We start from the raw sequence: 25,100 nt of genomic DNA on the forward strand, positions 1-25,100 counted from the left end.
TTTATTCTCTCCATTTTCCATACAAATAGACCTTTAAGCGAGACACATGACCACAGGATAAAGACCATTTCCCAACTTCCCTTGCAGCTAAATGTAGTCATGTGACTAAGTTCTGAGTATTTGCTCAAGGAACATCACTTAAATGAGTACCATTTGAACTTTTTTGACAATGAATATAGTAAGAAATATATTTTATATCATAGGCCAGGAGATAGATACATAGATAGGTATAACTAAACTATATATTTTAGTTATATATATATATATATATATATATATATATACATGTACATATATATAACTAAAGTAAGTTACATCATAGACTAGGATATGTATATGTATATACATATACATATATATAACTAAAATAAGTTTCACAGAAACTTATTCTTTACATATTCTCTACATACTGCTCTATTTTCTATCATATTCTATTCTTTTTAAATTTTTTGTTTCAAAATTTTATTTAAATTGTAGTTAGTTAACATACAGTGTAATATTGGTTTCAGGACTAGAATTTTTTGATTCATCATTTACATATAACACTCAGTGCTCATAACAACAAGTACCCCCTTAATGCCCATCACGCATCTAGCCCATCCCCCCACCAACCTCCCCTCCAGCAACCTTCAGTTTGTCCTCTGTAGTTAAGTCTGTTATGGTTTGCTTCCCTCTCTTTTTTTTCCCTTCCCATGTTCTATTTTGTTTCTTAAATTCCACATATGAGTGAAATCATATGGTATTTGTCTCTCTCTGGCTGACTTATTTCACTTAGCATAATACACTCTAGCTCTATCCACGTCATTGAGAATGGCAAGATTTCATTCTTTTCGATGGCTGAGTAATATTCAGTTATATATATATATATATATATATATATATATATACCACATCTCTTTTTTCTTCCAAGATTTTATTTACATTCAAATTAGTTAACATATAGTATAGTAATTGATTTCAGGAGGAATCTTTTTTTAAAAGACATCTCTGTATATCCTTTGTCCTTTCTCCCTTCCTCTCCCATGCTGCCATTTGAACCTGGACATGATAGCTAGAAGTCCATCTTAACCCATGAGAAAAAAACACACCCAAGTGAGAACAGAGCAAAACACCTAATCCAGTTTGAGACCCAGAAACAGCTGGAACTACCTCCCTCTGATCAGCTATGTGACAGAATTTTCCTTGTCTGTTACTTGAGTCAAATTTAACCCTAACTGATGATGTCAGCCTGTGTATCCTTGGGAAGTCTTATGGGTCTTTCTTTTAAATATGGGTATATTTAATCCTTTAAAAATCCTCTAAAATTAAATAAGGAATCCACAGCTCTGAAGAGTTGCTACAAGAGGAGAAAAGCTAAAGATGATTCACTTGTCCAACGGTGGCCCTGCTCAACCCCTTCCTAAATGTTCTCCCGGTGCTGCTGCAGGGGGCAGGACTGTCTAAGGATTAGAGCACCAAGCATTTTCCTGTAAATACACTATAAGCAGCCAGGGGTAGACAAAGAAATTAGTAAGTAGAAAAGGACTGTGGGTAACTCAGAAACTATCATTTGCCCCTTGACCTGCAGGCAGGTTGAAAGGAAGTACTACCATCCAATGGACTCAGAACACCAGAGCTGGAAGGAACCCAGGGGTTGTCTAATCCCATGATCTTATTCTGGGATGCAGAAAGCAAGGTCCAGATAGAGAACAGTCGATCACCTGCTGAGCTGGTACTAGGGCGCCAAAGTCCTCCAGCCACAGGTGAGATCTGTGACAGCTTTAGGATTATTATCCTGAGATGCTTGCATATATTGATTTCCCTCCAGAAAAAGTCAGGGATGATGTTCAGTAACTGAGGATGCTGAAGTTCAGTGTTCTTGTCATTTCAGCACCCCCTGAGGCAGCTGATTCATCATGGTATCCCCCACATGTTAAATGATAAATGCCAAGTCCAAGTAGGGGAACTGACCTTGGGGAGGTATCTACACTAGCAATCCTGTGGTATTTGTTATTAAGACGTGTCTTAATATTTAGTGGCAAAATCCACTCACACTTCAAAACCCTGCTCAGGCATGGCTTATTCTGTGAGCATTTGCTAAACTTGGTGGAATTTCAAACTCAATGTGACTGGTCATTCTGTACTTTGCTGACGTAGTCACATCTGTCTGAACTGTAGAAATGTTTTTGTTTGCACAGAAATTCTACACTCAAATGACTTAAACATCTACCATCTTAGTTGATCCTAAATGGGATCCTACATAATAGGAAAAGCAGGGATTTTGATCTTTATCACACAGAAAAAGAATCTGAGACCTCGAGAGGTTGAGCAAGCCCACAATTAGTTGGTCTTCATGACTTCGGTGGTGGGGGGTGCTCACATGGAGACTCACCACAGAAATCGCTCCTCCTCCAGTCAACACAGACTCCTTTGGTCCGACAGAGGTGGGCGTACAGGGCAATCGCCTCACAGACTTGCTCCTGGTGGCAACTGTCCTGCTGGCACATGGCGTAAAAGGTGGCTGGAGCCAGGAGCTGGTGGCACTCGGCAAACAGGGCTGAGAGGAGGAGCTGGCAGTGGGAACCACTGGAGGCAGGACACTGCTCCTCGGGAACAGGCTGGCACGTCCTCCCCGGCTGCTGCACCGTCCATTCCTGGATGAGCACCTTCCAGTCCGTAGTGACCGTGCCATCCTTCAGCATGAAGTCATTGGCCCCATTCTCATCGCAGATACCTAGGCAAATGAGGAGACAGGACTGTTAGCCCTGGGTGCCCACCAGGGCTGGAGATGCTGGAGACCTGGCCATTCTCCATCCCCACCAGCATCTGAACCTTACAATCAACTGGACCCGGAAACATAAGCAGCCAAGAGTTGCAAGACTAGAGCAAAGAAAGTTTATCGATACAAAAGGGAGGGTTTATCGACCAAAAGTCAGGAGAATGTTCTCACCACAGAGACCATACATCTTGGAAGCAAAGGTCTTGGGGCTGAGCTGCAGCTGGAATTCATTGTTTTGTGGAGTGAATGTGAAGATGTGGCCAAGATGGTTGAATCTCATCTCATACATGATGGTGCCATAGACATTGACTTCTATGTCCCCGGCCACGTATGGGACAGAGACCAGTCTTCCATTCACTGTCAGCTGCCCAGAGAAGAAAATGACTCATCAGTGGTTGTCACTATCAAGAATCCTAGATTTCATCTTATCTACTTCCTGAGGTTACTGACAGTCCCTACGCATCTGCCACATTCAACCCCAGTGTTATCCACAGTGTTATCTGATATCTGACAGCAGCCCTTCTAAGATAAAGGGGCTTTGCAGAGCTTGACAGAACAGAGCATTACAATCCTATACAGATGGCCATGCTCCTAGAGCCTGAAAGCCCCAGGGTTAAAGCCAGTCATGAGCCTGTGTACATTCAACAGAGAAGGGCAACCCCTTCTGGATACGCGGAGAGAGTTGCCTTTTGTCAGCTCATCAGGGTGGTGTCTCCAGGAGCATCTCACAGAACTATGTTAAGTCCATTTATGTACGTATATATGTATGCGTGTGTGTGTGTGTGTGTGTGTGTGCGCGCGTGTGTGTGTGTGTGTGCATGCGCGCGCGTGTGTGTATTTTTGGTCAGTAGCTCTTTGGAAGCCCCAGTATATATCATATCAAACATATTAAAAGGTACTCATGTCCCATGGTGACTATAATTTTTGCTGTTAAAGGTTTTGGAAGGCTTTTTCCTTTTGATTTTAAAAGTTTGGGCTGTGAGTTACTCATTTAGTATAGGACTAGCTATGATTTTTCAGCAATTAATGTGCATAATCAGAAATTCTTACAAAACGAGGTTTCTACAAGTTACTTTCACATAATGGAATATTTGTGATTTCTAAATGAACAAGAAGTTGTCATAATGTAACCTTTTGTAAACAATCAGTCAAACATTTATTTTTATCAGTGTTGCAGCTTTCCTCTTGAATTTTGGAGCCATACGTTTTGATCAGGCCCTAAATATCTCCAAAGGCCCTAATGTAGGGCCCTAAATATTCTCCTTTGTAAAACTCACAGGCCCTGTGCACTGGGCTCGTCATGCCTTCTGGGTAAATAGCTTGGGTGTCTATCCCAACTTTCTGCCAAGACCAGAAACCAGAGCTGGATTTGTAACTTAATGCTATCTAAAATGGATCCTTTTTTTTTTTTTTCCCCAAATCTGGGCCCAGAACAACATGAAATCGTGCCACAAGGGAGATGAGAATAAGCCTCTCCTAAGAAGGTGGCACTCTGCTGGTGGGGCAGAAAGCTGAGTCCCTAACAGATACACCAGCTAAAACCAAGTGCCACCAGAGGCTTGTTGGGGGTTCTGTTGCTGCCTTGCGTGGGCCCCACAGAAAGCTCGTCTCACCTGCATGTCACTGTGGAGCTCAAGTGACAGGCCCTCATGCTTCACCTCAATAGACTTCGTGCAGGCCTGCCTCGTCTCAGGGCTGCAAGCACTGTTGTGCAGAATCACCTCCAGGTCCTGCTCCTTGTTTTGAAAGAGGACATACGAACAGCTGCCAGTCAGCTTGAAATTCTGCCCATCAAAGGTCACAATGTGCCGTGTAGAGCTGCCCATGCACACACCTGAACAGGGGAGAGCAAAGGATGGATGTGATATTATCCAAACACCCACACATGCAAAGAGGCAGATGTTACCAAGTCACACACAGATAAATAGAGTTGAGCACTGAATGGGCCCTTTGAGGTCATGTAATCTAATTTCCTCCTTCTTACAGATTAGGAAACTGAAATTCTGAGAGGTAGAGAGAGTAGTTTAGCTAAGTAACACTTGGCTAGTAAATATTTTTCTAGAGAAGGTCTAGAAGGACAAGTATCACATAAAAACATGGAAAATTATACAACCATACTTCCAAAAACTTTTAACATGCAAAGTGAATGATCTCCTCTATAGAGATGCTTTGGCTCAGGAAACAAAGTTAAGTTTCAGGGTGGTTATGACTTGTTGAAATCATGAGGAGCTAAGCGTATCATAAGCTTATGAGCTCATTGTAAAGAAAGGTCACCTAAAGACACATGTGTCCTCTCCGCTGCCAAGTTTCTAATGGTACAAGTGGCCATGTTGACTTGATCCCTTAAGAGATGATCACACGAGAGAAATATTTCTGAAGCCAAAACAAATGATTGAGTCTCCACACTCCCTCATTTGCCACTCATTCATTCACACAATTGGCAAATTCTCAAGGGTCCTATTAAAATACTACTTGGAAACACTCATCATCTTGCATCTGCATAAGATGATTCTGTAAAAAATCCCCCCATGGAAGGCACCACTGCCGTGTGTGATTTGAAAGCTAATCTTAGACCTAACTGAAGTTGGAGATGAGCTTTCCAGAGCAACCGTGACCACAGCTACGGTGGTGGGTAAACAAAAGCCCAAGAACTGAGAGGCAGACTCAGTGGGTCTGTGAGGCTGCATTGATATCCTTCGTTCACACCAGGTCTAGGCAACCTCCACCTGCATCCATGACCTGTGCGTCAAGCAGCACAGCCACTAACAAATGAAGGGGCTGCATGCACCATGTGTCAGGTCTGAGTAGCCTGCCAGGAGCTCTTTGACTCAAAATCCCCTGAGACCTGGAGCAGTCAGCCACTCCCAAGGGGCACTTGACGCTCAGGCAGCAAGTGGTTCCCAGTACTCCAGCTGTGGAGAGTGTCACGTCTTCAGGCGATCAGCCCCTCTGCTGTGAGGATGTCACAAGTCACAGGCAAAGAAGTAGTATTAGCTCACACGTGGCAAGCTAGGGAGAACGGCTCTGCCCACTGTCACTTAAACTATAACCGTGAAGTGGGTGCTTTGGAGCCAGAAAAACTCAAGACTGAATTCTGTTCCACCCTGTGCTTGTACTGTGACCTTGGATAAATTACTTCACTTCTGTGGTCCTCTCTTAACTCCTCTGCTGTCTTTGAACTGATAGAGGATTTCTGGGCTATGTTTTTAAGCAAAAAAAAAACAGGCAAAGAATCATTTGTGAAGGAGGATGAACGTGAAAGGAATGTTCCCTGGTTACCTGCAGGGAACATAAGTGGAAACAAGTAGAAAGCATGGAGGAATGGGAGGAGTGAAGTGACACTCCAAATAAACCTTTCTGTCCATTCTCACATTTGCGGCCATGTTAGTAATTCATGTACCAAGAACAAATGAATAAACTCAACAAGGATGGGGGTGAGGGAAACCTGAAATGGAATACAAACAGAAACAAACTGAACTCATGGTAATAAATAACATAACTACACTGTAGGGAGAGGAGAAACTAATCTAAATAATACGGGTTGAAGGGGGGGATGTACTATGTACTCAAAGACAAAAGACAAAAAGAACTGCATATGAATATTATACTCTAGTTAGTAGATTTGTTTTTCATCCAGGCATTGGTTAGTAATTCTGAAACTACTTTATGTATATTCTGGGATTAAGCCAACATATAAATATATCCTGGATAATGAGAGCCAGACTCCTTACTGTGTGAGAGAGGGAGGTGGACATGTCAGAAGGGCATAGGAGTCAAACTGAAAGGGTTCCCATTAGCCACATCTGAGACCATCGACCAAGAAAATAAATAATGCTAGTAATTGATTATACCCCATAGAATAAAATAAGAACCAATAAGTCCATATTGATACCAATGATTAATTGAATTAATCAATGACAGAGAAGGAAAAGTTCTTCCTTTCAATGGAATTCCAACTAGTAAATGTGGAGGGGGTGATGGAAATAAAAAATCACTATCTGGCAAACAGCACAATAAAAATTGTTTCAGGTAAGGATCATCAATGCACGGTAAACTTAATGGGTAAAAGTATTTTCCCATAGTTTCAAAATATCTCTGTATATGATCGTTATTAATTGCAAGGAGGAAAACAGTAACTTTTCAGTGGAAAAATCTGGTAAATATCACCTAAGCCAAGTGATCAAACTTAACGTACCTTTAATGAGACAAATTGATATCATGTGTCTCCTCTTGATAAACCAAAAAAGGCACAATATATCTTCTGGGGTATTCTTAACAAAATGTGTAACCTGAATCTAACCCAAATTGAGCGACATTTTACAAAATTACTAGCTGGAGCTCTTCAAAAAGGTCAAGGTCATAAACATCAAAGAAATACTAAGGATCTGTTGCAGATTGAAGAAGACTACAGAGACATGATGACTTAATGTCATGTGGGATCTGGATTGAACCCTACATCTGAACAAAGGACATAAGTGGGACAACTGATAAAAACTGAGTAAGATGTTTACAGGTGTACTTTATGGATATTAATTCCTGATTTTGATCATTAAACCATGATTATATAAGATACACCAATCGGGGTGAAGATACTCAGGAATTCTTTGTACCATTTGTACAGCTTTTTTTTGGTAAATCTGAAATTATCCAAAATAAAAAGTTTTAAATTTTAAAATGTTTTTATGCTTAAAAAAATAGCTCAAATCTAGTTTTATTGCTTCTGATAAAAGAGAGTATAAAGAGTCAAGGTTATAAAAGGAGTCAAGAGGGGTATTGAGGGACTGGATTTAAGAAGACATTTGTTTGCACAGGGCTCCTATTGTGTTGTGAGTCTTACACCCCCAGGTGCCCCAATAGGAATAACCAAGCCTTGTGAACCGGACTTTCAAGAGGCCACTCCCAGAGATGGGTTTGTGTCCCATGCAGTTACAAGGACCCTGGACCGGTGTCTGAAACTTAACCTGAAGAATGTAAAAGAGAGAAGCTATTACCATTGCCCAGAGGTGGCCAGACAGCAAGAGAGGGCTTGCTGCTGTTTGGGTAAGCAGGCGCACTCCACTCCAGTGGCGGGTCAAAAGTGCCCGAGTCCTGGGGGCCAGAGAGAGCACTTACACAAGAAATGATGGCCTGGCATTGTTCTAAACGTGACCCTGTCTATGAGACCTTCTACTATAGGGTCAGGAGGACCCCAAAACCGGAAGCCTGACATGGAGAAGCAGCAGCCAGCCCAAGGATACAGACTCCTTCTGCACTCCAAGATTGAGGATCAGAGGAATAGAGCAGGAGAGCTGACAAAGTAAAGCAGTCGCCGTAAACACCTGCCAGGCCAGAGAGCACAGAGCCCTCTCACAGAAGCACGTTACAGGAGAACCTTCTGAACCCCCTTCCATCCCCCCTGCCCTGGCCCCAAGCTGGGGAGAGGCAGAACATACCCCTTTCCAGGGTGCAGGCAGCACAAACTGGGAGTAGGGAGCTGTTTTAACTCTAACTCAAGTTTAAGGTTTCGGTTATTACACAGGAATGGACACCTAATTACCAAGTTGAGTTTTTGTTTTATAACTTAAAGTAATCATAGAACTCTATGAATAAACAGAGATGACACAGGTCTGGTAGCATTCTTATCCAGTCCAGGGAGATAATTTATCCTACTAAATAAACTGTCAAGGGAGGCTGAGGAATAAAATACCGTTTTGGCTTTATGCCACTGGTTGTGTCTATTTAACACAGTGAATATATGCCAAGTACGTATTACCTACCCAGCCATTTCTCCCAACCATGAGGCAGGGGGCTAACCCACCCCCATGTGTGAATGTCTTCCACAAGTCTGCAAAGGATGGAGGTCACTATGTCCTCCTCATAAACCAGGCCACTGTGATGAAGTGCCATGTCACCCAACCCCCAGCCAGCTCTAGGTGTGAGTGGAGAGTTTTCTGTCAGGGTGTCACTCTCACTGTTCTACTTCTACAGCATAGACTTCTAATGGCTGACTTGCCAACAACCAAGTTGAGTAATGACCTCAGAAAATCAATTCTTCCTTCTGGATATGGATTATCTGGGGAGGTGCTTTCCAAAGACACAGGAAGAGGACAGTGATCCTTGGGAGTGAATGAAAATATATCCAAAGGACACAAGCGGGAGGGAACATGGGTGAAAGTAGCACTCTGCATGTAGTGAGGAGGGAAAGGGGCTTCTGGTCTACCTCTCTGCACAGCCGTGCTAAAAGCACTGCCCCTGTAACACCACCCAGGCTGGTGAAGCATCGGACTCACATGGGCAGGTCCAGCGGCAGCCACAAGTCTCCTCCACCCTTAGAGGGGACTGGCTGTTGGGGCATGATGGCTTTGGGCCCCGGTCACAGTTGACTCGATGACTCTTCAGCAAGGTCTGGCCATCTGGCAGGCAAGTCACTGTGTGGCACTGGTCTGGCAAGTTCCAGGTGTCCCCAGGCTACAGAAGAAAGAAGCAGATTGACGCGGGTACAGGACAAGCTGCCCTGTGCTAAGCCCATCAACTGAGCAACTGACCCCCTCTGAGGATACAGAGACTAGGTCTTGGACATAGGCCCAAGCAGCAAGGATACAGAACACAAGACTTACGGGTGGACCCTCCCCACACATCCATACACATGCACAAAAGCAGGATATAATGCTAAGAGGGAGAACCAGATCAAGAACAAAGGAGGAAAAATGGGGAATAAGCACCCCAAATACTCATTTCTTATCTTTCTTTCAAAGTCAGCTGAAAGGAACTCACGCTCTTCTCATTCCCTTCCTCATCCACGCAAACTCCAACAAACCCTGCAACAGACACAATTAAGATCTGAGTTCCCATTCCCACCCTGCAGAAGAAGCCATTCGCGAAGTCTGCTTGGCCCCAAGGCTAGTCCCAGAAGGGGACTTCACTCCTCAAAAAGGGTCTGAGCAGGTTTGACCGTGAATGTGCAGGTCCACCAGGTTAAGAGGTGGTCACCCTGTGGTTCTTCAGGCATGCTCTGTGGTTCTCAATAACTATGATGATTACATCAGTAAGAACCCCGCAATCCCTACAGGGTGTGAAGCCTCCCAAGGTCAGAATCTCCTTTTCCCATTTCATATGGAGATCAGTGCCTAGTGAGGGAAGGGGGAGGAAATGAAGCAAGATCCCCAAAATTTGAAAGAGACCTTAAAGAGTCCTTCCAGGAGAGCTATCTTCCAGCAGGAAAGGGCAATAACCCTAGTAGGCTTTGACTCACAGCTAGTTAGGAAAATAAATAAAATCAGGTAAAAAAAATCATATATGGTAAAAAAAAAATCTAACCTAAGTCAACTTAAACTATGACACTTTGATATTAGCTTCTATGTTACTGTTTTTCCAAGGCCCTATATACTCATGCTGAGGGTGAATATAAGGCATGCGGAAGACCATAGTCTGCAGGATGCTGGGGTTCCCTGCTTCTGTCTTCCACTTATTTGTCCAAGATCACTCTGCACCAGTAAGCGTCAGCTGTGTCTGCTAAAGTCTTGATAGACAGTTAGGATGGAAGGAGGGCTTTATACAAAGAACTTTCTGGTAACCCCTTGGATGTTTATCGTGCAAATTTTCCATGAGCAGAAACTTAAAGGTCCTGGTCTATATAACAATCTTCATTTGAAGCTAGATCTTACGCATGGACACCCTCGGGTCTCTAGAATGGGGCTTTTCCTTTTGAGGGGGGTATGAAAGGCATTATGAGACTCACCAGAGCACAGCTTATGGAAGAAGGAATTTCCTAGGGTGGCCATGGTGGGGAGGTCTTCAATTCGCTGGAGCTTCACTACGTTGGAGCTGGCCTTTGGACCTGCCAAGATTCTCAACTGGGCCTCGTCATATCCATCCCCAATTCCAACGGGGATCACTGTCACTCCTGGGGTCAGCAGAGGAACAAGAAAGGATCTGTGTCAACCTGCTTTGGTCAAGTGGGCCCAAAACTGGCTGACCTGCATCTATCCCCAGCACCTGTACAGAGCCTCTAGATTACTTAAAAATCTTTTTAAAATATTTTTACTTATTTCTAGGAGAGAGAGAGAGAGAGAGTGAGCAGGGGAGGGTCAGAGAGAGAGGGAAACACAGACTCTGAAATAGGCTCCAGGCTCTGAGCTGGCAGTCAGCACAGAGCCCGATGTGGGGCTCGAACCCATGAACTGCAAGATCATGACCTAAGTGAAAGTCAGATGCTTAACCGACTAAGCCACCCAGGCATCCCTCTTAAAATTTTTTAATGTTTTATTTATTTCTGAGAGAGAGAGAGAGAGAGAGAGAGAGAGAGAAAGAGAGCGAGAGCAGGGGAGGGTCAGAGAGAGAGGGAGATACAGAATCTGAAACCTGAGCCTCTAGATTTCAGCTCAGGTCATCATCTCATGGTTTGTGGGATCAAGCCCTATGTCAGCTCTGTGCTGACAGCGTGGAACCTGCTTGGGATTCTCTCTCTCTCTCTACTTCTCTCTCTCTCCTTCTCTCTCTCTCCTTCTCTCTCTCTCTCCTTCTCTCTCTCAAAATAAATAAAAAACTTAAAAAAAAAGAAATCTATTACAATAATTCAGATGGGACATAAGGGTGGCAGTGGTGGGTATGGTATGCGTGGCGGGATTCCCAATATATTTTGAAGACAGAGCATACTTTGTGGACGGACTGGACGGCAGTAAGAGAGAAAAAGAGGAATCATGGATGCTGAGGCTTTTGACCTGAGCAGTGGGAAGGACTGCCATTTTCTAAGACGGAAAAGACTGCAGAAGGAGGTTTGGATGTGAATTCGGTTTACGGTGAGTCTCTCATTAGAATGTGTGGGTGGGGTTGAGGCAAGAGATTCAGGCTGGGATAGGAATTTTGAAGCCAGTGGTGTATGAATGGATTTGGACATGATGCTGGATGAGACCACCCAGGGGGTGAGTGTAAGAAGAGAAGAGGAAATGTCACAGGCCTGAGCCTGGGGTACATGCGTGCCCATTAACAGATGAGAAACTGAGGCTCTGCACAGTTAAATGACTTGCCCTAGAGCATGTTTGTTTCCCCCAGACTGCAACTGCTTCCCTTCCAGATGAAATTCTGTCTTTAGATTCTTGATTCTAAAGAAGAAAAATCTCCATCCTGAAATTCCCCAATTCAGTTCTTCAGAAAGTTCTAGGTATTTGCAATTTGCTTAAGGTTAGAGCTGATTTTCTCCCAGCAACTTTTCAGTTCTTGTCAGCTCGTTGTATCATCCAAATGTATATCCTTTCCCTTTTGGGATCCTTTTCCTTAAAAGAATAACTTTCATAAACATGTCCCCTTCACTCACTCAACAAACATTAAATGCCCACCTATTTTGTGTATCATGCACATAAGACACAAAAGATGCTGCCCTTGTCTTCAAAGACCTCCAGTTTGTGCAAGAAACAGATATGTAACAAACAAATACAGTGTGATTTGCACATTTTGAGCTGTTCAGGATGTGGTACAGAAAAGGGAGTGAATAACTCTTAGGAAGACATCAGAGCAAAGACAACTCCCAAGCAGGGTTCTGAAGGATGAACAAGTCTCCAGGTGGCCATGGGAGGACTTAACATCACTCCAGTCACCCAGCCTTCCCTGGGCACGACGCCACCTGTCCTGGCTCACCTTCTGTTGCTCTTCACAGCCTAGGCTCTCATGCGGCACCAAGGCTGGGTCGTGACTGCATCTGTCCCTATCCTAAAACATCACCCTTCCTCGTCTGATTCAAAACCCCAAGCCCATTAGGCGGGTACTAGAATAGGGCTCAGCACATGTGAAGGACTGATGGTTCCCACCACCCCATAATGAGTCACTCTGGCCTCAGACAAGGTGACATGGTAAGGATGGGGACAGAGCAAGGACACCACACCACTTCAAAAAGGAAAGGTGTGGAGGTCTGATGCAGCCCCAGCCCTGGACACAAAGGGAAGCATTAAAGGTGATGGGGGAAAACATGCAGACAAATGAAGGACAAATGCATATTTATTAGTGTTTGGTTTCTAAGTAACACAGGGATGGGCCACTTCCTGCTGTTTGGAACCAGGCCACAGGTGGCTATTAAGCATTCACAACCATCAGGCTGTCCAAAAGCAATGCCCATCTGCCACTTTCAATCCTCTAGGAGGTCAGGAGAGTCTCAGGATCACACACTAAACTCTTACGATTGGATCTGGCGGCATTGGCTGCAGCGTCCACCAAATCCACGGAGACACCCATGACCAGAATGACCACCACCTTCGTGGCTTCAGGCCTGGCACCATGGACTTCTGAGGTGACATATCGCACAGCAAAACTCAAAGCTTCCCCTGAGAATAGAGAACAGTCCAAGTCAGTCCTCACCAGGAAATGCTGGGCATCCTGTCTCATGGCAGATCCTTAGGTCATCCAAACAGAAGGATTCAGAGACAGAGATACACACATGTGAGATCCAGAAGAGCATCAAGGCCCACACTTTACAGGGAAGGAAACTAGCCCAAGGAGCAAAGTGACTCGCCGAGGTCACTTAGTTACATATGCCAGGAATTAAGACCAGACGAAGCTCCTGTCTCCCCGCCCGCAGCTCCAGTTACCAATTTTGTTGGGGCCTCCCTCCTGCTGCATGAGGTCCACGAGGCTCAGCAAATGGACTTTCTCATAGGCCACATTCCACGGCACATCAACGGTGGTGATGTTTCCATACTGCAGCACCGACACCTTAGTGAGCTGAGGCCCTAATGGGAAAGAGGACATGAGAATCGCGCTCTGGACCAGGTGGAGCCCCCAGAAAGAGCTCCTTCCCAACCTGCTCCATCAGGGGCATCCCTCACCTATATTGGCTTTTGAAATGAAAGCCTTGGCGAAACTCTTCATTTCATCAAAAGAAGAAGCTGGCAAGCTGGAGGAGCCGTCCAGGAGGAGGACCACATCCAGGGGCTGGCTGCAGTCTGCAAAGACACCAAGAGGGTGGGCACCCAGGTGAGCACACCAGGCCCACTGCAACAGACACGGCATCCACGGGCACGGGGGATGCCACCCACTGTGCGGCACCATGAATGGGAGGGGGCCTCTACCGGTCCTGCATGATGGTAACATGGGCTGGGAAGGAGGGGAGGGAGCCCACGAGTGCCCCAGGTCTGGAGACATTGGGAAGACTCCAAATCCACCCAAAGGTAGTTTAAATGCCTATAGATGAGAGCAAGAGGCATCTGCTCCCTCAGTAAGTGGAGGCTGCAACTCTTCTAGAAGTGAGGAAAATATTGAAGAGTGACAGGGAGAGGGCTAAAGGAAATGGAGCGGCACCATGGGGCTGGAGGGCAACTTGTATGCTATAAGGATTCCAACTGTAAATGACAAGTGCACACAGTAATGTTTCGGCACAGAGTCATGATCACACCACAGAAACAACCTCTGGCCTGAAGGCCATTCCGAGATTTGATCAGATGATGCTATTACTGTTCTCCTCAGCAGAAATATCACAAGAATTTAAATGTGGCTCTGGTTAAAACAAAAATAAACAAAGGCACTTACAACAAGTGTGAGAATCAAGAGACATTAAAAGAAAGTTACTTATTCTGGTGTTAGTGTTTCATTCTCTTTGGGCAAATAAATAATAGTGGGATTACCGGATCATGTGGTAATTCTATTTTTAATCTTGTGAGTAACCTCCATACTAATTTCCTCCAATTTGCATTCCACCCACAGTGCATAGGGGTTCCTTTTTTCCCCACATCCTTGAAAAGATATCTGCGCCCCTATGTTCACTGCAGCATTATTTACAATAGCCAAGACATGGAAGCAACCCAAGCGTCCGTCCATAGACGAATGGATAAAGAAGATGTGGTGTATATACATACACACATACACATACACACAGTGGAATATTATTCAGCAATAAAAAAGAATGAAATAGTGACATTTGCAAGAACATGGATGAGCTAGAGGGTAGACCTAATGCTAAGTGAAATAAGTCAAAGAAAGACAAATACCCTTTGATTTTACTCATCTGTGGACTTCAAGAAACAAAACAAATGAACAAAGAAAAAAGAGGCAAACAAACAAAAACAAGAAACAAACAAAAACCACCAGACTTAAATACAGAGAAAAAAACTGGTGTTTACCAGAGAGGAGGTGGGTAGAGGATGGGTGAGACAGATAAAGGGGCTTAAGAGTACATTTATCATGATGAGCACTGAGAAATGGATAGAATTGTTGAATCATTATGTTCTACTCCTGAAACTAATATAACATTGTATGTTAATTATCCTTTAATTTAAAAAAACAATAAAGCTCTTTGGAAAAAAAAAAGAAATCAGTTATTCTGGGATGGTCCCCAACACACCAAGGGCCGTCTTGAACATTCCTGTGCTCAAGAACTAGGACCTGATTAGACATTAGTATCAGTTAAGAAGGCGGTAACAAGAGCAGCAGTGGCAACCAGTTTTTGAGCACTTGGCTACGTGCTGATTACTGTCCTAAGCATTTTACAAGTACTATTGTTATCCCCATTTTTTTTTCATGTATGAGGAGACATATACACCGAGGTGTTTGCTCAAAATTACCCAAAAAACATTACCAAAAATAAATTGCCCCAAATCACCAAGCTAGTAAGCGGCCGAGTTGAATTTCAAACCAAGGCAGTCTGGTTCCATAATCCGAGGACGAAACCCACCACCTGTTACCTAACTTCTGTCCTTGCCCCAAAGAACACCAGCTACTTAGAGTGATTTTATCCACCCAATGTGGTCAAAGCTGAGAGTCACCAAATTGAGCAGGTTATCTCCAGAGCAAGGAGTGGGATTAGGTGGGGATGAGGCTGTGGGATAAACCAAAACTTGTATTTTTTTTCTTTACTCTACATAGTTGGTATTCTTTATATTTTAACAATAGCCTTGTATAACCTTTGAATTTATAAGCACACTCAATAAGAAGAGATCCTTCCCCCAAAAGGACCGCAGGCGCATCTCCCTGGCTGGGAGGTGAGGAAACAAGGTACTCTAAAGGCAAAGGTTTGACTGAAAACACAGAGCAGGGAAGCAGGATTAGTACCCAAGAACTGCATCCCCACCAGCCCTCAGCAGCTCTCTACCAGGCCAGGAGCCTGCATACCTGGGGCGGGAGGGAGCATGGGGATCTGCCCCTCTCCAGAGCAGCACCTCTGCAGCACGAGATCAGGAGCCTCTCGGGGGAGCACATCAAAGTCCTTGATGAGTATGGGGGTATTGGGCCAGCTGAGCTCCTTCAGCTCCTGCACGTTGGCATGAGGGCCCACTCCAATGGGTACCACCTGGATATCTTCAGGCATCCGCTTAATCTCGTCAGAGGCAGGGTTTCCGGTGACCATGTAGACCAGGTTAGGTGCCTGCTCCCGGTCCCCCTGGCTGGCTGAGAAGCTGTGTTCGGACAGGTACTGCAAGGCCAGTCCAGTGTTGGTTCTGTTACCGCCCCGGTATCGGATCTCCCGCACCTGCTGCAGGACCTCACCCTTGGACTGGGCCTCCCTGAAGGTGTGTTCCACGGTCACCATGTACGAGTACTGCAGCACTGTGACGTGGATGCCACCCTGGCCCACGTCCATGCGCCGAATCACCTCCTCCATGAACTCCCTGCTCCTGTTGAAGTTGGCCTCACCAATTTTGTCAGACCCTTCCAGGACAAACGCCACGTCCAGAACCATGGAGTTCCTTCTGGGTCCTGGGGATGAAACCCCCAAGAGCTCTGGACCCATAGTGACTGGTGCCGCAGGGGGATGCTGGGGAGGGGCAGGTGCTTCAGGGGCAAGGTCACAGAGGTAGTTGATAATCTCATCCCTTCGCTGCTCCAGCTCATCCACACCACTGAGCACAAAGGCCTTGTTCTCGGGGGCCTGCTTCTCAATGTTCTGGATCTGCCTGAGGCTGGCGTGGGGCCCGATGCCCACAGGGATCACAGTGACTTTCTTCTTCTTCAGGCCCTGCACGTAGCGAACTAAATTTCGGGCCAGCCTCGGGGGCTCCTGGCTGGCCATCAGGAGCAGGGCAATGCGAGATGCTTCAGGGCGATCAATCTTGCTAAAGATCTGGAACAGCGTGTACTTCAAGACCTCGCTGGTGGAGGCCACCTCGCTGCCCGCATACTTCACCTGGCTGGCTATGCGCCGCAGCTCCGAGGGTCGCTTCCGGTCCTTGAGCTGGATGTAGGAGTGGGAGCCATCGTGGTACTCTACCACGGCCACACGGATCCGCTTCTGGGAGATGTGCAGACGCTCCATCATGCCCACCACAAAGCCCTTCAGCACTTCGAACTCGGCCTCAGACAGCTTGGAGGAGCCATCTAGCAGGAAAACCAGGTCCAGAAGCCTGCTGCAGTAGAAGTTGTGGAGGGGCGGCTCCGGGGTGGCCTCCACATATGGGGTGGTGGTTTGGACCGGGCCTTCCGTGGGGGGCACCACTAGGCCTCCAGGCTCCCTGCAGGCCTCACAGGTGAGGTTGACACCATCACAATGACTGCAGTAGAGAAAGAAAACCAGGAATGGTTCAGGAGAAACCTCTGGGCACTTCTCAGCCTGTTTAGAACCATCCCACGTATATTCCCATAGAGCTGCTTGCATGGCCTCCTCAAACTGAGCTCCCATGAATCACTCCCCACCTAAGTGACACAGCATTTTTTAACATATGTCCCCAAACAGCACCCCTATGCATGCAGCAATATGCCTCCCTTTATTCTAGAAGCCAAAGCTCTAATCTATTATAGCACCTGAGGAAGAACCTTTTTTGCTTCTAGGCTATCCACACTGCCATTCAAAGTTGATGTCTTTTCAACCTACATCTCTAGTAGTATAAATATTTAATTATAATCCAAGCTTTCTCCAAGTGTCTCCGAAGACAAATATTGCTCTAAAAGATTGACACTGACCAAGACTTGTAAAGATCCTATTGAAGAGAAATGCTTTACGGTATTTATTGTGACAATTTAAGCTGTATGAATTTTGTATAATAGGTTGGCCCTTAAGAAAAAGAGGGAAAAAAGTGGAGTAAAAATATTTTGGAAAGATGAATATAGATTCTAAATCCCAACTTTATTCCAGAACAAAGTTGGGAATGTCCAAGATGTTAGGGGAAAATATAGTGGCTTGTTCATTCATTCCTCCAATGGCCATGTGGTAAGCACCTGCCATGTGTAAGGGAGAAGTGAGGTACTACACCCAGCCCCAAGCTCATACCCCAAGTCTGTAGCAAAGCTCTTGCCCTCACACAAATTCCTGCACTACCAAATCAAGTTTCAAGACTCTTCTGGTCACTCCTCACCAATGTTCTAGAAATGGCAAGGTATACCAGACCACAAGTGAAATCAAGCTGCCCTGTGGTGGAGACCCATAGAGGTTGGTACCATCCACTATTTGTACTCTCTGCCTTTGAGGAAACTTGTCTTCAGCATCCCCAGGAGAGCTGAGAGGCAGAAGTGCCCTGAGCCCTGACAAGTCCCCTTTGGCTTGCCTCCCACACAATGTCCCCGGCTTGTTTTGGAATTACTGCCCACAGCTGTTTGAAGCCCCAGTGTGTACCCTGGTAGTTGCCCCTCCACATTGGACAGCAGAGGGAGGCCTGGAGAGGGCTCTAAGCTCTCATGCCTGTCTGGCTCAGAACCCCAGGTTGGTATCAGTTTCTTCCCCTTCTTCATTCCTTATGGTCTCCATTTCAGCATGGGGAAGGTGGGCGGCAGGATCTTACTGGAAAGTTAATTCTTACTTCCCCTGTGGTTCACGCGATTTATTGCTTCAATCCTTGGTTAACAATGCGTGAGTGACATACTCTTTAATTTCCTGTGTCTACTAGAAAATTAACCCTGAGCAGTGTTCCCCTTGTTTGTACAGATGGCGGTGGTGGGATCTAACTCTGGCAGCCCTTCCCCAGAAAATTTAAGTTCTCAGGTTCAAGTTCGCATAAGGCTCGATCAGTGTCAGGGCATGGAGTTAAAAACATTATCTGAATACATGTTCCCTACTTGGGAGTAGAGCTTCAGAAAGCTCAGAGCTCACCCTGAGGACTCCTCACCTCTCTAAAGGCCAGTTCCAAGAGGTAATCCAAGTGAGAGCCCAGGATGTAGTGATGAGTGTCTTCCCTCCCAATTACAAAAGCCATGTCCTGGGACCTTGGCTGGGGCTCCAAGGCATCTATGTCACACTGAGGGGTCAGGGCTCTGAGTAAATGGTAGGTACCTGTCCTTGGACTAGATGTGACCTCCAGAGACAGTAATGTGAGAAATAAGGGAGATGATTCATTTTCAGAAGTACCAAATAAAAGCTGTGCTGTCGAGTTAACAGTACGTTTACAACCTATTGGAAATATGTATGAACCTCCCACCACAATGGAGTCCCAAACTCTTAGACACTTCACTCCCTGGTTCTTCCCCTCTCCATTTCTCAGGCTTATTTTCCTGAGGTTTGCAATGAGCATGCAGCAAGGAACAGAGGGAGGAGGGACTGAAAGTCTCTGTGTCACCTCAGGGAATATACATTTGTTCCAGTCAGACTACTTTTTGCCTTACATGGACGTAGGAGACATCCAGGCAAGGCGGTAACCTCTGTAGTACTCAGCCAATGAAAAATCAGGGGAGGGACTTCCCACTAGGAGATAAATTGTCGCTGTAACTGCCCCAAGGGTGCCTGTCCAACAGGCACCTGCTCTTTCAAGAATGTTGATCTTGAGTGAGTTCAAGAACTCACTTCACTGTGCTCTGAGTCTCCGTATCCCCCCTTTAATTGGGTCAACAGGCTTATTTCTAACAGTAAGAGACTATATCCTTCCACCAGAGAGAAGAGACAAAAATACTTCAGTCTCTCAAGAAGTATTTTCTGGGGAAGTAATGTAGTCTGTCCTTAAAGAGAAAGAAGTAAACTCTAGAAATAAAACAAAGCAAGCACTCAACTTCTCAACTCACATAGCAAGTTCTTCCCCAAACCTGCATCTCTTAATAGGCCCCAGAGAACATCACTTCAAATACCAGGGGTTCTGTTTTACCAAATCTGGCAGTGCTCAGGGTCACTGGGGTTCAAGGTGATTTTCTTTCCCGAGGCCAAGCGACGACCAGCCACCTCACACACAGGACAGTCTTCGGGGTCGATGCAGGTCTGCAAAAGCTCATCGAGGATTTTCCCTGCATGACAAACCCCCCATTAGGTAGAAAATTCTCACCTTCTCCACAAGGAAGACTCGCTTTTAGCTAAAGGGGCCTTCCCAGAAGCCAGCTCTGCCCACCTCCCTCAAGGGCCACCTCACCACTTAGAAAGCAACTCTCCTTCTCTGAGCTTCAATGTATCCCTCTGCAAGACTAGGAGGGGGTATTCCTTTCCCCTAACTCACCACAACTCGAGCCTCAGAACGAATGAAATCTTATCTCCAAGGCTGTTTTCATTCCACCCAAGAATATATTTAATTACTCTAAATCCGTGCTATCCAATAAAGTGGCCAGTAACCACAGGCGACTAGTTAAATTTCAATACAAACTGACACTAAATAAAATTGAAACTTCACTTCCTCAGACACAGGAGCCACACTTCCACAGAACTTCCCCATCATTCTAGAAAGTTTTATCACAAATGCTCTCGATGGTAAGCCTGTAGATAGGCAGACATAAGCACAGTATAGGAGCTGAACTTAACAAAAGTCATCGCTGGCTTGGCTTGGATGAAAGGGCATCTAGAAGCAGAAACCAGAGTGGTAAGGATGGGGACAGGGCACCATGGGTGAGGTCGAGCACCACAAGGAAACACCTTTCCTGACAGCCCCACCCCGCCCCCCAGCCCTTCCCGACCCAGCAGCGGGTGCCTTACCAGGAGGGCAGTGTGCGTGGCAGCCTTCCACACACTCCACAGGGCACGCCAGTGGCTCAGGATGCTGGCATGTGATGGGACAGGCCGGGGCACAGCTGTTATAGCGCCACTCACACTCATACCCGTTCTCACGGAGATTCCTCTCCTCGCAGCTCTGGGCTGTGTAGACAGAACATGAGCAGGCACCATGTACCACCCAAGCAGATGGGATGGCACCAAAAGCCCCAAAGAGATAGTAGTGAGACTCTTGGTGGTGACGGCCCTCAGGGAGGTGATGATGCTGATGGGGAACTAAGCAGCATGGGAGTCACTAGTATTAGAGGTTGCCTGGGTTTTAAAGCACCTAAGCCAGGAACCTAATGGTTCTGAATCCGTTCTCCCATATAAAAACAATTGGCTGCTCCCACCAAAGGAAGACTCTCTATAAATAATGTATGCATTGATCACTCACACTGGCAAATATAATAGCATCTAATTAAAGATACTGAATTTAATTAAAATATTGACTTCCTTCTACTATCTATCACTGTTCTATATTCTCCCTCTTCTGGAATTTCTCTACATATTAATGTCTTTAATCACTATCCCCTGCCCCTCTTCACTCACACCAATGTCTTTTTTTTTTAATAGGTGTACAATTTTTTTTTTTTTTTACAAATAGTTTATTGTCAGGTTGGTTTCCATATAACACCCAGTGCTCATCCCCACAAGTGCCCTCCTCCATGCAATGTTTTTTTTTTTAAGTTTATTTATTTATTGGGGGGGGGAGGGGCAAAGAGAGAGAGGGAGATAGAAGCCCAAGAAAACTCCCTCACTGTCAGCGTAGAGCCCGGCGTGGGGCATGACCTGAGCTGAAATCAAGAGTCAGGTGCTCAACTGACTGAACCACCCAGGTGCCCCCATCAATGTTTTCACTCCTTCAACCCTCAGCCATCCACCCCCACGTGGGAACTCTGTGTTCTCTCCCACAAAGCAGTCCTCCCACATCCCACTTAGAGGTCTTAAAGTCCAGAACCATTAGGGGTGAGGCAGGTGTCTGAGATCACAAGGGACATCAGGACTCACGACACAATGTGGCTGTCCTCCAGGCCACCACCTTGCCATGCTGGGCACACACGTGGGCGTAGGCAGCAACAGTGTCACAGAAGCAGGCACAGTCCCCAATGGACTCACAGGAGCAAGTGTCGTAGATGCAAATGTCCAGGAATGGGTCAGGGTCCACCTGCAAGGGAACCTCAGGGTGGCCTAGGCCTGGGCAGAACTTGGGAACCCTGGCTCTTGGTCTGGGGGAGAATATTCTGGTGGTCAGAGAAGGGCAATGGGGGCTCCAGGGTAGAAGGGGAAATGCTGGTCAGTGGCCCCAGCAGGGAGTGGGTGTAAAGGCATAATAATTCCCAGGCCCTAATCTGGATTCCAACAAGAAAAGCTGACTAGAGGAGCACTGCTGGCATTTCACAGGATGTGATATGCCTTAGAATTTTTCAGAACATTCTCTTCTATCTCTTCTATCTCTTCCCACACCTTCTTAGCCAGCCAGCCATCCCCATAACCCACACTCAACCTCACAGGTGTTAGCTCTTCCTCCATAAACACAACCAGATATACATGCTGGCTGCCTTCTTCACTTGTCTCAGTTCAGCAAAACGAAGGAGGAAACGTATCAGGACTGCTCCATGCCTCACTGAGGTGCTATGGGGCTATTCTGCTGGACCATAAGACCGGTCTGGGCCCTCCGGACTCCGCCCCCCCATACTCCCCACTCACCACCCACATTCGATCTCAGTAACCCCTTCTCACCTTCCCTGCCCCTCACACGCTGCTGCACACACTGGCCTTTTCCACAGTAGTTGTGGTAGGAATGAATTCAGACATTAAGTGTGTCATTGTTTCCAAGACATTCCAATAATCCTGATCTGCCTGGCTGCCTCACTATCTTCCTTCCTCCGACCCAGATACCCAGGGTTTCCACCCAACCAGGCAACCCTAAGTGCTCTCCAGAGTATCCTCAGGGACTAAAAGTCACTGGATGGATGCAAGGAATGACTGGTTGAATACCAGTCACTCCCACATGGCTGTGTGCGTGCACATATACATATATACACGTGTGCCCACACAGACACCCACACACATGCATATACATTCATACAGAGACAGAGAAAACTAACTGAACTTTGGGGAACTGCCTGTCACCCTTTGAGATAAACACCCAAAATGAAGTCATAAAATGAAGGCTTGAAATCCCTACTGTATAAATCAGAAAAGAGTTTCTGTCAGACAAGAACCTGGAACGAAAGGGTTTTGTGAGGGCAGAGGCTGTTCAGGTCAGGCACACAGCAGAGACAGGAAGGTGAAATTCCTGGCTCTAGTGATGGAGACAAGGTAATGTGTGGGGGAATGTTGGGAGCCATTTCTGAACTCATAAGTTGAGAAAAAACTCCTTGTGAGGTTAAGGTAAGTTGCACGGACTTTTACTGTCAGATGGCGACCAATATCCACCCTCACCCAATTGTTTCTGCTTGAGCACCAACCCCCAAGACACCTTGTTGATTGGTATTAGGAGTGACTCATTCTGGCCTTGATATACTGATTGCACTTTGTGAAGGAACTTACTGTAGGAACTTCTTTTGTGGTTATGGGAGCAACACTGAAACATGAAAGACCTGTTTTTCTTAATACTTCCCATTAAGCGATACACAGGCTATTGACCCCTGCTCACAAAGAACTAACTTTTGCCTTTGCTATGCTAATGCCACCTCTGGGCTGTTCCCCATACCTTTTGCATATCAGTGTTCTGGAGAATCTTTACTGATCAAAGGATGTATCCTCAGAATGCCACTTCTGGGCTGTTCCCCATACACCTATGCATATGGATGTTCTGGAAAGTTTTTATGGATCAAAGGATTTATCCTCAGAATGCCACTTCTGTGCCATCTCCCAAACACTAAATCATAAAATAAAGTAGGGTCTCACACAGTGGGGAGAGGCCTGGCTGGTAACTAGAATGTCAGGGCTCTCTCATCCCTCCCTCGCCGACACCGCCCATCCTTCAGAGACCCCTGGACCTGCCTGGAGCTGGAGTCCGGCAGAGGAACAAGCTCTAACCCTGAAAGAGAAGCACCGTCAGATGCCCAGAAGAGCTCCACCTTGCGTGGAAGAAAAATGATTCGCCAGGCATTGCTCTCCCCAAACACTGTCCTTTATGCTTTCTGTTTCCCAGCCTGAAGCCGAGAAAGGGAGTAAAGAAGTGACTTGATAGAAACCAATGCAAAGCCTCCAAGGGGGTGTCCACACCACACTACAAGTGCCTGAGCCACTGTGCCAACCCTCAGCAGTCCTCTGCCTCTATTTACCCCACAGCCCTCACCAGCCTGTTGCAGTCCTGGAAAATATCACTGGTGAGGATCCTGCAGGAGGAATCCACCATCGTCTGCTTCATGATGTTGTTGTGACAGGTGGCAGGGGACAAGTCCAGTGGTACCTGGGGAACAGGGCAAGATGACACAGATGGACCAAAACACAGTCAGCCCAGAAGGATCCAAGAGACTCTCCTCTGGGGCCACGCCTCCACTGTAGTTCATACCACCCCACCCTCCACCCCGACCCTTCAACCCCCATAAAACTGATGGTAATGTTCCAGCAAGCATGTCTCTTGGGCTCGGTCCACACAGAGACCCCAGACATACCTTCCTGGTGTCGGCACACCGTGGGCTCACTTTCCAGGAATTCCCAAAGTCCACGGCATCTTCTTCCACTTGGAGGCTGCTGGTGGTGAAGTCATTGTTCTGGATACCATCAAAGTTTCCACATAGGCCACACACTTTCTCCTAACAGACAAAATGAGATCATGAGCACTGTAAACCTCAGAGCAAACTCTCTGACTCAGGGAGAGTTCCAGGCAGCAAAGAAGGCAGGCTCGTTAGAGAAAGGGGAGGCTGGGAGAGCGACAGGGAATAGAGACCCAGAAGCAGACCAGGGGAATCAGCAAAGCCTTGCCCTTGGAAGGTTCTTCCAAGGCTTCCTCATGTACCTCATCTTCAAGTTAAACAGAGGTCATTCACAGAGAGGCACCTGTTCATGTCTTACCGTCCACCAAGGGCAGAGGTGGAAATTGGGCAGGCTCAGTCCTGGCACCTCCAGTATAAACCACAACTCTCCCCAGCAACAGGCTGAGCAGAGAGAGGAGCTGGTTCAACAAGACATCAATGAGAGAGTCCAGGTCCAAAGACGGAACATTCTAGTCGTACTTTACTGTGGACAGTATAATGCGAGCCCATTATCTGGACAACTGCACCCTGTCCAGAACAGGCTGGCCAGGATTCTGCTGTATATCAAATGCCACCAGGGTTGACATAATATCAACTTTGTCTCTGGGTTCACCTTTTGTGTACAATATGCATGCGTGGACAGCTACAAGTCCTGAACAAGCAATTGCTGAATGAAAGGAAAGGATCACATAAAAACCATGTGAAGAACTAGAAATACCTGGGTTGGAAAAGAAAGTGTTATGCTCTTACAACATATTTAGAGCCCTGCCTGGAGATGTGACTTGCTCTCTTTTAATACGGAGAA

At 46.1% G+C, this 25,100-nt stretch overlaps 1 protein-coding gene across 1 annotated transcript in view; it reads right to left on the reverse strand.

Moving 5' to 3' along the window:
* VWF (von Willebrand factor) overlaps positions 1–25,100 on the reverse strand; it is a 138,521-nt gene that overhangs the window by 31,296 nt on the left and 82,125 nt on the right. The window contains exons 23-37 of the mRNA XM_039218403.1: positions 24,215–24,355; positions 23,896–24,009; positions 21,597–21,753; positions 20,532–20,690; positions 19,720–19,855; positions 15,830–17,205; positions 13,552–13,668; positions 13,315–13,455; positions 12,907–13,050; positions 10,476–10,640; positions 9,512–9,555; positions 9,028–9,205; positions 4,372–4,592; positions 2,930–3,122; positions 2,372–2,713 (exon numbers count right to left, since the gene is read on the reverse strand). Of these exons, the coding sequence (XP_039074334.1) occupies positions 2,372–2,713; positions 2,930–3,122; positions 4,372–4,592; positions 9,028–9,205; positions 9,512–9,555; positions 10,476–10,640; positions 12,907–13,050; positions 13,315–13,455; positions 13,552–13,668; positions 15,830–17,205; positions 19,720–19,855; positions 20,532–20,690; positions 21,597–21,753; positions 23,896–24,009; positions 24,215–24,355 (3,628 nt within the window). The remainder of the gene's footprint in view (positions 1–2,371; positions 2,714–2,929; positions 3,123–4,371; positions 4,593–9,027; positions 9,206–9,511; positions 9,556–10,475; positions 10,641–12,906; positions 13,051–13,314; positions 13,456–13,551; positions 13,669–15,829; positions 17,206–19,719; positions 19,856–20,531; positions 20,691–21,596; positions 21,754–23,895; positions 24,010–24,214; positions 24,356–25,100) is intronic.

The sequence above is a fragment of the Hyaena hyaena genome, unplaced genomic scaffold (genome assembly GCF_003009895.1).
Source record: "Hyaena hyaena isolate Hyena2069 unplaced genomic scaffold, ASM300989v1 scaffold_760, whole genome shotgun sequence".
Classification (NCBI taxonomy): domain Eukaryota; kingdom Metazoa; phylum Chordata; class Mammalia; order Carnivora; family Hyaenidae; genus Hyaena; species Hyaena hyaena.